Consider the following 14,159-nt stretch of genomic DNA (forward strand, 5'->3'; position numbering starts at 1 on the left):
CTAAATGTGTTATTTTCCTCATCTCTCCATTTTGCCATGAAATGTGTTGAGAAAAATGGCATTCACAGTATCCCAGCTCTTCTGCAACATCCTAGCCTGTTATATAAAAAGTTTTTGTAAATAAAATCTCAATGTGGAAATAATTTTATAAATGTTTTCCCAGTTTAAATTACATGTCTCCCACTGAAACCAGAAACAGGAGGCACCAAATTATATTATAATGCAAAGAGGGAAAGTTTAAATCTACTATAGTACACTGAAAAGGTAGAGAAAAAGATTGTGCCTGTATATCTACGTGAATATATGGTGTGTATGAGTGTATATCATGATATATATTAAGTTCACACCCGCATGCTTTTTTTATATAAAAGTTTTTTTTTATTTTCAAAACAAACACAACACATCCTTCTTTACATACTGTAGAAAGTGTATCAGTTGGTTACAAAAAGGCTTACGTGCATCTCTTCCACAGTCAACAAACATAATTCATATTAAGTATTTTAACTCAGATATTTATACATGTTGCCATCATTATACCTCCATTTTCATTTGACTATAATTGTTTAAACATCCTTCATCATAAAATATACCAAGATTTAATACATAACCACATACTGGCATTTCATTTACTACTTCTAAAATCTTCCAATAACACTGAATCCTTATGTCCTATTCTAGCTGAACATCCATAATATTTAATAACAAAGTTTTCTAATCATTCTTTCCAAATCACTGTTAACAATTTACATCCAATTTCCTTATGTTGTACCCATACCTGTATATACGTTGTTATCATTATCCCTCCTATATCCTGTATTATAACATTTTCCCCCTAATATTCAAGACTTAACTGTATCTAACTTAGGTCTTTTTTATTAACCTTTATATGTAATCCAAAAGAATTTCTAATCTTCCTTTCATGGGTACCACTCAATATTCATAATAATAATAATAATAATAATAATAATAATAATAATAATAATAATAATAATATTTTATTTGTTAGCCGCACCCTCTCCCGAAGGACTCGGGGCGGCGTACAATAAAAACACTTAAAATACAAATATAGACAATACATACACAAAAATATAGACGTATACGTGGAGGAGGTAGACAGATAAATGGAGACAGAATTAAAATTACAATTTAAAATCCCCTAAGTAAAATTACAAGATTAAAAACCCGTCAGGAGCGATATGATCAAGCTATGGTTGAGCCAGGCCAGCTACTTGGAAAAGGTGGGTCTTGAGCTTTGCACGGAAGGAGCGGAGGTCAGAGGTAGTCCTAATATCCGGGGGGAGGTCATTCCACAGGGCTGGGCCCGCCACAGAGAAGGCTCTGCTCCTAGGCGCCGCCCCCCGACACTGTCTGGTGGACGGCACCTGGAGAAGTCCCTCTCTGTGCGAGCGAATTGGTCGCAGGGATGTATGGGGCAGGATACGATCCCGCAAGTAGCTAGGTCCTGTGCCATGGAGCGCTTTAAAGATCGTTATCAAAACCTTGAAACGCACCCGATAGACCACAGGAAGCCAGTGCAGCTCGCGCAGGAGAGGTGTCACATGGGAGTATCTTGTACTCCCCATAATCACCCGCGCGGCCGCATTCTGGACCAACTGTAGTCTCCGAGTACATTTCAAGGGAAGCCCCATGTAGAGAGCGTTACAGTAGTCTAGGCAAGACGTCACCAGCGCATGAGTGACTGTGCGTAAGGCATCCCGGTCCAATAGGGGGCGCAATTGGCGCACCAGGCGAACCTGGTGGAATGCCCCCCTTGCCACGGCTGTCACATGGTCATCCATGGACAGCCGGGCATCCAGGTGGACGCCCAAATTGCGCGCCCGCTCCACGGGGGCCAGTTGTACGCCCCCGATGGCCAGAGATGGAATTAACTGGTTGAACCGGGGGGCCGGCACTCACAGCCACTCCGTCTTGGAGGGGTTGAGCTTGAGTCGGTTGTCATCCATCCAGACCCGTACGGCTTCCACACACCGGGACATCACTTCGACGGCCTCGTTGGGGTGGTTCGGGGTGGAAATGTACAGCTGAGTATCATCAGCGTATCCCATTATTGCTTATCATAACACTACACATTGTATACATTATTATCATTATCAATTATTTATTTAACTATATCTATTGTCACTAAATTTCACTAAGTTTAACTAGTTTTAAATTATACTCTTCCATCTATCAACCTGTTTCTTTCCAGTACCAAAACAGTCTCATATCTTCTGCCATTTGTGGTGTCAGTCCTCTAATCATCTCCTTAATCAACTTTGTATGGACTCTTAGCAACTCTTTGCTTATAAAATCTCTCATGTAATTTCGATGCCCTTCTTCTGTTTCCTTAATCGGCTTATCTTTGATTGTCGGTAGTGTTATCAATGCTATTGCTAATAAGATTTCTCTCTTTAAATCCATAAATTCTTTTGTTTTTTCTTCTTCTGTGTCTTCCCACCTGGGGTAGATTTCCCCTCCATTTAATTCCTCTTTCAGTATTCTACTCTTTCCATTTTCAGAAACAAACCAATCACCATAAATATCAGCAATTTTAATTTTTTTATATTCATTTTCCTTTTCGATTTTTAGGATTTTAATCACCACTTTTTCCATTTGATAAACATCTTCAACTTCTTCATCATATTTTGCTGTTAGATGCACTAAGTCTTCCAACTTCTTCTCTATCCTCTCACATGTATTTGATAATTTCTGTATTTCTGAGAATATCTTTTGCAGACTTAAAACTTCTTTCTGCTGTTGAAATTGTGCCATTATCTCCAGCTAACAAACACTGCTGCTCTAGCTTAGAAGGTTTTAACAAGATTAAGCATAGATTCACAATAACATTTCATTTTCACCTTTCTCTGGTTAAAAATATACTTCAAAGGAACATCTGTGTGCTTTTCTTCTTATCACTCTCTATAAACAAGCAGTGAGACCTTGAAGTGCCAAGCCAGGATAATCAGTGAAAAAATAAAATAAAAGTGTTTCGTTTCCAATAAACAAACCTCCAGCCTCTGAGTAGCAGTGTTATTGTTGCAATGTTGCAAAATTTTTTGTTCCTTTTTGTATCTTTTGTATTTCAAGTTTTAAAAAGTCTGATTCTTAAATGAGTTAGAAAAACACCCACAGTAATGAGAGGAGAATTTTAGTCCATAGGTTAAAAAAAATAGAAGAAGAAAACTTAATCCATTCGTTTTAAAAGGCTTGTTCCATCCGTGAAGATAGCATTTAAAAAGTAAGATAACCCACTGTCCAAAACCATTCCAAATTTAATTCCGCTGCTTATTTCTTCAGTTCTCCAATTTAAATTAATTTTAAGTTTTTTATAGGCAGTCACTTTTAAAACGGTAAAAATTCCTCACCAGCTGGAAACACTTTCTCTTTCCGTAATCTTCCGTTTTGGAGCCGCCCCGACTTCATCAGCCTAATGGCTGGATTTTTTGTCACCGGCTTGAAGAACTTCTCTTGGATCAATCAGGGACTTTGCGATGTCCCTGAGATCAGCAAGACATATTCTTCCTGTTCACCGTCTCTGCAGGACGGTTTAGGTCTGTTTGGCCTCCCCAGTGGCAAAAGTATCGACTGCGATCTTAGAGCATTGAGATCGCACGTCGTCTCGTCGCGACTTCGGCTCCTCCTCCAGCATGCTTGAATACTAGTGCATGCACTACTCCTACTGCATGCAGGGGCAGCTATTATGACATAATATCCTCAGTGGCAGAGATTTTGGCCATCCCTTCCCCTCCTCAAATCTGGAATCTACAGTACCAGAACAATAAAATATATATTACACATAGAAATGGAATTGTTCCTAAGACAGTTGCAAATTTGTAAATATAATGAAACATCCATTTTCTAAGATTAGTCTTTGTACAATATTAATAGCTTCTGTAGTTCAACAACGAAAATTCACTATTCCTAATGTGACAAACCAGCCCAAATATTTGCGCCCATATAATCACTTCAAAATCACATTATTTTCAGTTTCAAAATACCTAAATATCCCACTGTCAATTAAATTAGCCTTGACAAAATAATACTGCCATTTAAATTGATTATATTACCACCTGAAATATTTGTCATCCATTCAGAACCCAGTATTTCAATAATAAAATAGAAAACTGTTGTCTGTGCTGTCACAGCACCCATCAGATGAAATGCCAACACATGCCTCATTAATCATATCAGAGTAGATATTGAAGAAAATCTGTCACATGATAAATGTCTTCTCCTTTGAAAATAAATGTCTACTTTTCTTTAACATTAATCAACCAGCAACTGGTCTGACAATACTTTGCAGATTATCAGTAAAAGATCATGAAGAAATTTCCTAATTGACTGTGATGATTTTTCTTTTATTTTTTTAAAACTCTAATTAGCTGTCAATAAAATGCCTACAAAGAATGTTATCATCCCCACCACAATTTTCTTCCCTTTCTTCAATCAGTATTCATTTTTACTCAGCAGGGGAAGCAGTTTATAGCTGAATTAATAAACTGAACTTTAACCCAAGTGCTCCAATGCCTTTACATTAAGATCAGGTGGAATGCTCCATATCCAATCAATCAAACAATTTCATTTATGAGGATTTGGGAAATATATCTGCTGCATCATTTGCCCTCTGGAATTGCATCCTCTTGGATATCTATATGTCTTTCACCTTACACCTGCCCACAAATTTCTGAAAACCTGGTTCCCACCCCCCACCCCCAACATTGGGGTAGACTATTATGTAGAATGTATTGATTTTTTATTCTGGTTTATTGAATTTGTTTTTCTCCAGAAGTACGGGTTCTTTTTCTTTTCTTTTTCATGTTATTGTTCCTACTTTTGAAACGTAAGCCACCCAACAGTCATCTTGGGTCAAGCAGCCACTAGGTCCAATGGAATGCATGGACACATATATAGAGAAAGACATTAATGGTGCTTGGTGAAAAAATGTAATCTGCTTTGAATGGGGTTGTCCTTCCCTAAACCTCTTGAATTAGTTAACACTCCTATGCTTAGATATTTAAAAAAGCAAGTCGCTCCAATGTTTTTTACCATCTGAATGTATATATGAGTTCTGCCTTTCTTTAAAAATTAAAGATTCGTGATTATCATCTCCATCTTAGATCACTGTAATGTAATTGACATGGATCTACCTTCTAAAATGCTCCACAAAATTCAGACAGACTAGAATGCAACCCATAACATTTTCTACATTACCAGGATATCTCACCACTGTTACCAATCCTGTTCAGAATACATCTCCCTAGAATTTCCTTTGCAAAGTAGTAGCTAGAAAAAAGACAACAAAACAAGAGGCAGCCATCTGAAAATATAAAAAGATGGAACATTTGTCCATTTTACCTCTAGAGACTTGCCTGGAACATGAGAATAGTTGCTTGAGAAAAGCTGCAAGGATTTGAAACTATCAAAACAACAGATAAACACCACCTCAGCTTTGCTATGTAGAAACAACTATTGCTTTATTATTATAGCTTATGCTATATACCAGTGATGGCGAACCTATGGCACGCGGAGCCATTTGTCAGGGCACGCGAGGCGCTGCCCTGTCAGCTGGCCAGCGCGCATGGGCGTGCTGCCCAGCTGAGTTCACCCTTTTTTAAAGCCATTTTTTGCCCTTCCCAGGCTCCAGAGGCTTTATAGGAGCCTGGGGAGGGCGAAAAAGCCTCCCCCGCTCCCCCAGAAGCCCTCCAGAGGCTTCAGGGAAGCCTCCGGACAGTCCCTGAAGCCTTCGGAGCGCTCAAAACAATCCTCCGTTTGCTCGGAGGATCGTTTTGAGCTCTCCGAAGGCTTCAGGGACTGTCCGGAGGCTTCGCTGATGCCTCCGGAGGGCATCCGGGGGAGCGGGGGAGGCTGTTTTCGCCCTCCCCAGGCTCCTATAAAGCCTCTGGAGCCTGGGAAGGGCGAAAAAAGCATGTAAAAATGGGAGGGGGAGCGCCTGTAGTGTGCGCATGCACACGGGGTCGCGCATTGCATTATGGGTGTGGCACGCCCGCACACGACCCCCCCTGCGCTCCCCCCACTTATGGCACGTGAGCCAAAAAAGGTTTGCCATCGCTGCTATATACTAAATAGCATAGACAGTTTTCATTTACTGCCTGCTTCATTTAATAATTGTTTGAAATTAACGATGGTAAGTTACTACATCCTTCAACCATATGATTATCATTTGCATGCTCCCCAACTGGCTTGCAACAAGCAGAGTTTATGAAAAGCATGGAAGTAAAATCATAAAGTCATGGTCATCTGATGACATGATTAGTGACTGTGGTGATTCACTTAATGACTGAATGTGAAGTTACATCATAAGCCTGCCATGGCAATGTGATTTTCCACTTAGTGACTGCTGCCTTTGCCAAGGGAATTTGTCAATTCCAACTTTGGTCGCTAACCAACAAGTACCTGCATATAATGTATATTGTAAATAAAAAATGTAAAATTGCAAAAATGCTGACATGGCTTTGTAGATTGCACTACATGGCTTTGAAAAAGAAGAAATAGTACCTTTGCAGCCAAGTTAGTTCTCCTCATAACAGTTCCCCCAATATATATAATATTCTGGAAATGGATTAAATAGCCCATAATGTTTGTGGAGATCTTTTAAGATTGCCTGAAACTTTTTGAAGTATGTGAGCAATCTTTCATTCAAAAGTGCTGTTGAAATTGGGACAGTAACATGATGCTGCTGTTAAAGCAGAGATTTGATTGATAAGGTACTTGCAGCTTGAATCATATGTAACTTGCATTTGCATAACAAAGCTGTCTTTCCCTCCCTTATCCACTTTCCATCTCATCCCAATTTAAATCTTATTTCTAGCTGTTCTATGCATCTGATGAAGTAAGTTACAGATCGTGAAAGGTGTGTTTTAATAAAATTTGCTAGTTGGAAGAGCTACTAATAGGCTCCTTATGATGTATCTGTTTGCCAACTTTCTCAAAGAAATCTTGAAGGATCAGTGTGGAAGAAGTTTGCAGAAATCTTGCCAATTGTTCTTAAGTAAAATTTCTTCAATATTCAATAATAAAGTCAGTATTTGTGGGGAAATCAAAATATAGCAGTAATTCTAAAAAAGCAGAATAATATAAACATTATATAGTACTGTTGTGACCCAGCAGGATCCTTTGCAGCTGCTGAGCGACTCAGATGGCGACGAACCCTATGAGTTGGCTATGGAGGAGGTGGAGGACCCTGGGCAGGGTTCAGACGCAGAGCAGGGACCAGAGAGGCTGGTTGGCCACCAGGAGACTCCTGTGGCATGGAGCAGTGGGGAAGATCGGAGGGAGTTTGTCCCTGACGCAAGATTAAGAAAGGCGGAGAAATGAAGGCAACAGCTGCTCCGGAGACAAACTCCTAAAAGATAATGAAGCTCAGATGGTTGGAGCGTGGCCCCTCCCAAGAGCGTATATAAGACGGGACTTTGGGAGGAAGGTTTTGCAGGACTCAACTGCTCGTAACAGTATTGAGGAACTCTTGTCTGGTCTGTCTTGTATTCTGTTCTGTTTGATTTGGGTTGCTGCCAACTATTCTTGCATGTGATTCTTGTCTGGGCGTTTAGCCAACAGAGTTGTAATCTTTGTGATTAAAGAGTGGCAAACAGACAAGCCTGTGTTGGCGTTCATTACCTGACGGAGGGGGTCAGAATACAGTACTATTACCAATCTGTTACACAGATGTAAAATAAAATCCATCCCATAAAAATAACATTAAAATGCAGCATAAAACATGATCCTCCTCTCTTAGAAGAAAAAGACATATAAAATTCCAAGCATACATTTCAAACACACTTTTACTACAAGAGATTCCTTAACCTTGAGTGAGATACTGCTTTTTTCATAAAACAGTCTTGCTTTAAAAAGGAACATTCAAATCAAGAACAATTCTAAGAATAAGAGCCCTTACGTTTATATGTTATATAGACAGATTTCCATGCTATATTATTTCTGATAATATCTGATAATTGATTCTGATAATTGTTTAGATACCTTTGTGTTTTCATCCAATAGCACCTTTCCTGTATGAGTTCCAAGTCCTTTGGAAGGTAAACTTTTCGGTATTTCAATCTGTTCAATATGTTCAGTCATCTGTGACTGTATTAACATTTCAACTTGTTGCTTCAAATCAGCCAATTTTTCACGTACAGCAATAACTCTAAAAGGATATAATATTAATGCTATACAATAGAATCGTAGTGATATTGTACATGTATGAGTAAACTAGTTGCTGCCATTTAAAGTAGGAGAGAAGACTTTTAAATATTACCTATGATAATGCTTCTGCAAGAGAATTCAACATAGTTGCGCCCTGATAGACATGGTATGAAAAGATTAATAATAATAATAATAATAATAATAATAATAATAATAATAATAATAATAATATAATTTGTTAGCCGCTCCCTCTCCGCAAGGGACTCGGGTCGGCGTACAATAAAAACATGCATACATACATATAAACATATAGATACACACATATACATACATATACATACACATACATGGAGGAGGTAATAAGTAAATATACATCACATTAATAATAATAAAAATTAAAAATTAGCCATTAAAAATATCCCATAATAATAATACAATTTAAAAAGGACTGTCAGGAGGAATAGGATAAACTACGGTAGAGCCAGGCCAAATAATTGAAAGAGGTGGGTCTTGAGCTTTACACGGAAGGAGCGGAGATCGGAAGTAATCCTGATGTCAAGGGGGAGGTCATTCCACAGGGCTGGGCCCATCACAGAGAAGGCCCTGCTCCTGGGTGTCGCCCCCCGACACTGTTTAGCGGACGGCACCTGGAGAAGTCCCTCTCTGTGTGAGCGGATTGGTCGTAGGGATGTATGGGGCAGGATGCGATCCCGCAAGTAACTAGGTCCTGTGCCATGGAGCGCTTTAAAGATCGTAATCAAAACCTTGAAACGCACCCGATAGACCACAGGAAGCCAGTGCAGCTCGCGCAGGAGAGGTGTTACATGGGAGTACCTAGTCCTCCCCATAATCACCCGCGCGGCCGGGTGATTAATTATGAACATTGATGCAGAATGGAAATCCTAATTTATATTTATAGAATATAAAAAGCAAGTCATAGAAAAGTTGGAGAAGGAGGAAGAGAGGAAGGAGAAATTCAAAAGGAAATACTGTTATGTGCAGGACAAAAAAATGGAAATGAAAAAACCATCACATAGAAGTCAGAATGATTGTAATCAGCTGGGTGAGGAGAGTGTAGCAAGGGATACAGTACAGTATCCTGCTTGTGAACAGAAGCAGAAATGTGACATAACAGCAGCAAAATATGTAGGCAAGGATAGATCAGTATCTCATGAGAAGATACCGTATATTTCAGAACTATAGAAGAATCAGATTACTGGCTCTGGTGAAGAGAGAGAAGTCCCCAGATGATGGGTTCCAGCATGACCCAAATGCTTGGAAGAACAAACCTTTGTTTCCAGTGATCCACTCAGACTGGATCTTGAACCAGATCACTATTTACAAGTTGAACATAATGGAACCCAAAGCACATAAAGACTGCAGTGTACTATTTCTGCTACATATGCTGGAGTATTCTAAGAACATAATATGGACAGTACAGAGATATCTCTGCATTGGCAAGAACTGACAGTTATTTCACATAAAACAACTTAAACACAACTACACCGACAGGCCCAATTGTATCAAGCCTTTCCCAAATTGCTTCTTTCTTGCTAACATATTAATTTTGTGGAAACACCTGTTTCATCTGTGTTAATTAAATCTTTAACCTACAGAAAAAACTACTTCCACAGTGCTGGCGTACCATATAAATACTACATTTGATGGTCATCTAAAACTTTCACATTATCAGAGTTCTCATATTCTACAGAAGCTTTTTCTCTAAATGCATTGGAAGCATCTATAGCACAAATTAGGAAAAATATACTAGAATATTGGTATTATTGAGAGTTTATTTACTATACATAGTATTAAGTGTAAATTTTGTTATCCTATAATTTTCTGACAACTTGGATTATGTTTAATATTAAAAATATGAGTATTTCAGATTCTTCTGCTGGGATTATTTCTTCAGCAGACTTTCTGCTGATAAATGATCCTGGTTTTATAGATGCTACCAGTACTTTCTCATTTCTTATTTGATAAATGTCATCTTCTGACATTTGATCTCCAGACTAATTTACTTATTCATTACTTCTAAATTCCCCAATGTAGCACCACAGATGTTTCTTCAGTATGCATTGGCTGGAATCCAGAAGTTTATGATTAGTATTCTGTAGATAAAGTACTTAATTCCCACTTTTCCCTCATAGCACCCTAAAGGTTGCCCTTGATTATCAGATAACATGACTTGGGGCACTGACAACATAGGTAGGGGAGAAATAGAAATTGCAACCCATGGATAATGTGCCACATATGTGCTCCTGCCCAGCATAGGTTATTTGATTTTGTTACTGTTTTTGAACATTGATAAATGGCCGTTTTGACTATGCTTGTTAACCTTCACCACACAATATCAACAAGGCACACATTTTGTATGAAATAAAACATATAATAAAACAAAATGAATTAAATTACCTGTTCAGTGGGATCCATAAATAACCACAGTATATGTTGGCTGGATTGAAGGAATTGATGTTGATAATTCTGACAGGTTTTATATTATAAGCAAAAATGAACAAAACCTGCACAAAGGCGAAATACTTGATTAATATTATTGTTGAAATTGCATGTTTAATAATAACCACAACATGATATACATATATTTGTTACCCTTCTGATCCATATATAGTAATATATTAAAAAATTAAAGGAAAATGTGCATATAGCTTTATGCTTATCTGATTGCCCATCCAACAGACAACTTCTGCTGGATCATATGCCAATGACTAAAATGATATCAAATAGTCAACTACTCCTAGGTCTCTGACCCATTAATCCTAGAAGGATTCAGATGACAACTGGAAAAGGCTTAAGTTCCAAATCTGAGAAATCTGGCATCCTGCTTGAATAGCATTTTTTCTTAGTTGCTTGCTTGCTTGTTGTAATTTTTCTTTTACTCAATTTTACCTGTAATAGCAAAATAATGTGGGCCATGCATCATGTACATAGACACTATAGGCATGTTGAATATATTTGCCACCTTGAATTATTTGTAAAGATAATAAAGGTGGGATATAAATAAATATACAAATGTAGTACATATGCACAGCAGTCCATTATATTTAAAGCATTACATTTGTTACCATACCATAGTCTCTTCTTCATTTGATGATTTTTCCAAAGAGGGAAGGTACCACTGTACACAAAGTTCCTTCATTGGAGTACAGGTTGCTTTGTTTTCTGAATGCATGTCTGTCTCAGACATAAAAGTACTGGAAGTCATTTTCATAGATGGTGTTCTTTGGGAAAGTGCACATGATCCTAGATTCCCCTAAAAGTTATATAAGCATTTATGAGAATATTTGACTTTACCTTTAAAACTACGAATTTGCTACATAATACATCTAATAATTTGCTACAAAATGCTATTATTTTATTACAATAATATACATCCAAGATATGCTTATCCTTTAAGTAGCAATATTGGATCTGGCAGAGTGAGAGCTGTGTACTATAGACATAAAGCTTTTGGTGTGTCCCTGTGCAATAGATACAATGCCCTTGTTGAACTTAATACTGATATGAAGGGGGCAGATTCAGTTCTTTGTGATGACGACAATGTCTCAACTGAGCAGGGGATTGTGTTGTGCAATGGATGGGAACTAATCAAGGAGGGAAGCAACTTAGAACTGAGGAGAAATTTGCTGACAGAACAATTAATAAGTAAAACAACCTGCCTCCAGAAGTTATAAATGCTCCAACACTGAAAGTCTTTAAGAAGAGATTGGACAATCATTTGTCTGAAATGGTGGATTAGACAACCTCCAAGGTCCCTTTTAACTCTGTTATTCTATTATTCTACTTGTGTTTCTTGAAAAAACCATATATGAATACACTTCAAAATACCTTATACAAATTTATTTGTTTAATGTGAAATGTTGCTTATTATTTATTTCATATTCCATTTACTTTCAACCCAAAATAAAATAAAATAAAATATGACAATTAGGAATAAGATGGTGAAAACAATTTGTTTATTTAAACCTCTTATATGAGAAGTAAATTTCATTTTTTTAAAATTTGGAACTCAAGAATACTAGGTTTATATCCTGTAACTTAAATTGGAAATCAATCTATTCAAAGATGGTTTTTCATATCAGGAAAACTCACAATATAGTTGTAATAACATATTTTTGTTTGTTCCTTTTTATGTATTTGGTGTATATTTTTCTTTCATTAAGATTTGTCTAGTAAGCTGTTCACATATCACTCATTTTGCAATATTTTATGTCTGTTTGAAAATGGACTAATAAAAACGACTAGAAACAGACATCAGGCATTTAAATACAACCTGTATAACAGAAGTATGATTTGATATACTGTCCGCTATTTAGATGGGAGAGCAATCCTAAAATGTCAAAATGTCTTTTTCCTACCTTCCCCAAAGAAAAAATGGTAAAAAATAGGTTTCATTTATTAATCAAATTTATAAAGCCTCCCATCTCACCAGTTTAAGAATTTACTTTATATTGCTGAAGTAATAGATTAAATCTTCACAGCACAGGCAAATAATGACCACATCATAATCATATCAAAATAAAAATAATTATCTTTTCTTTTCTATTGTGAATTCTTTTTATTATTTATTGTGATGGTTCTAAATATTTAATAAAACATATTTCCATCCTGATGCCCAAAGAACCAAAACAAAACCCCTTTGGCAGCTTATGTAAAATAAAGAAATAATATAATCATTTTATTAGGTATCTTACCTATTTTACAGACAAATAGAATATTATATATCAATACATTTTAAAATTATGATTAAATCTCGTTACCTTTCCAATTGTACTCGTGCTAAAGAAAGGCTTCTCCAAGATATACAGTTGTTTTGGAGGTTCTTGAAGACAGCAGCCAGAATAAATGGGCAAATGGCTTTTTAAAAAATAATGAAGTTTTGCCAAGCGCAAAGCAATTGTTGTGTCAAACACTGAGGTAAAAAGCACATCTTCTTTAGCAAATAAGCCTTTTCCTGATTTTGGGGCAGCTGTGGAAAATAATAATAGTAAGGTACGTACGTATTTAATTTATTTAACTGGAATCCTATAGCAATATGTACGACCTATTATAAAAATTACAAAATAGTTCACCTGCGTTTCAAAGTAGATTTTTTGAGACATTACTATTCACGAGGAATAATCAAAGTAAAGATTTTTCCATAATATCTCACATGAAATTATAGTGTACTTCAGGTAACTGTCGGGCCTGGCATCAGTTTTTCTCAGATCTTGGGACATTTAGAAACATTAGTGGTAAGTCCTGGGCGATATTTTTTCTTAGAATCTTTGATTCATCTAGATCACTTCTATTTACCCTCTCCTTATATAGTGACCAAGTCCTGTTCCAGAGACCTAGTTGTTAAGTGAACACCTGAGACAGAAGGAGACACTGCAAAGATCACTGATAGCTGCTGTGTCATCCTGATAAAGTTCTCTCGTACAGCTACATCAGTGTTCACTCTCAGTCTGGTAAAATAGGTTGTAAATGCATACATTTTCAGAAAATGAATTATATTACTATTGTATTTGCAGATGGCTACTAATTAAAGATAGTTGCTAAATGTGGAGTGGTGTATTAGTCTATATTAATCAGCAGGGGTTCTTCTTACATTTTAGTGAAGACTTCCACAGAATTATCTAGAAATGCTAGACCAAGCATGTCCATACTGTGGCCCACAGGCAACATGCGGCCCTGGACAGCTAGTAATGCATCCCCACAAGATCATAAACTTTTAATATTATTGTGTGATTTATATACATTAACTATATTATATATTTTATATGTGAGCCAAAATCATTCTTCCTCCCTCAATGGAGCTAAGTCAAGCCCAAAGTTTAGACATCCATGTGCTAGACAATTTACTCAGAGCGTTAATACCTTTCTCATGCAAAATATCAATTCTACATTGATTTAAAACACTGCCCAACACTACTACTCCTGCTACTCCATTTGCACTACTTACAGTAATTTAAGTTTAAAGCCCGCAAGCAGGTCAA

The 14,159-nt window shown here is 37.1% G+C and overlaps 1 protein-coding gene across 1 annotated transcript in view; it reads right to left on the reverse strand.

Moving 5' to 3' along the window:
• Positions 1-14,159, reverse strand: part of CFAP54 (cilia and flagella associated protein 54) — a gene marked incomplete at its 5' end in the record, with an annotated part of 151,092 nt that overhangs the window by 4,000 nt on the left and 132,933 nt on the right. Inside the window, 4 exons of the mRNA XM_081958765.1 lie at positions 7,996-8,161; positions 10,579-10,685; positions 11,252-11,434; positions 12,942-13,150. Coding sequence (XP_081814891.1) covers positions 7,996-8,161; positions 10,579-10,685; positions 11,252-11,434; positions 12,942-13,150 — 665 coding nt within the window. The remainder of the gene's footprint in view (positions 1-7,995; positions 8,162-10,578; positions 10,686-11,251; positions 11,435-12,941; positions 13,151-14,159) is intronic.

This window comes from Natrix helvetica (assembly GCF_964273705.1).
Source record: "Natrix helvetica genome assembly, chromosome: 6".
In the NCBI taxonomy this organism is placed as follows: Eukaryota; Metazoa; Chordata; class Lepidosauria; order Squamata; family Natricidae; genus Natrix; species Natrix helvetica.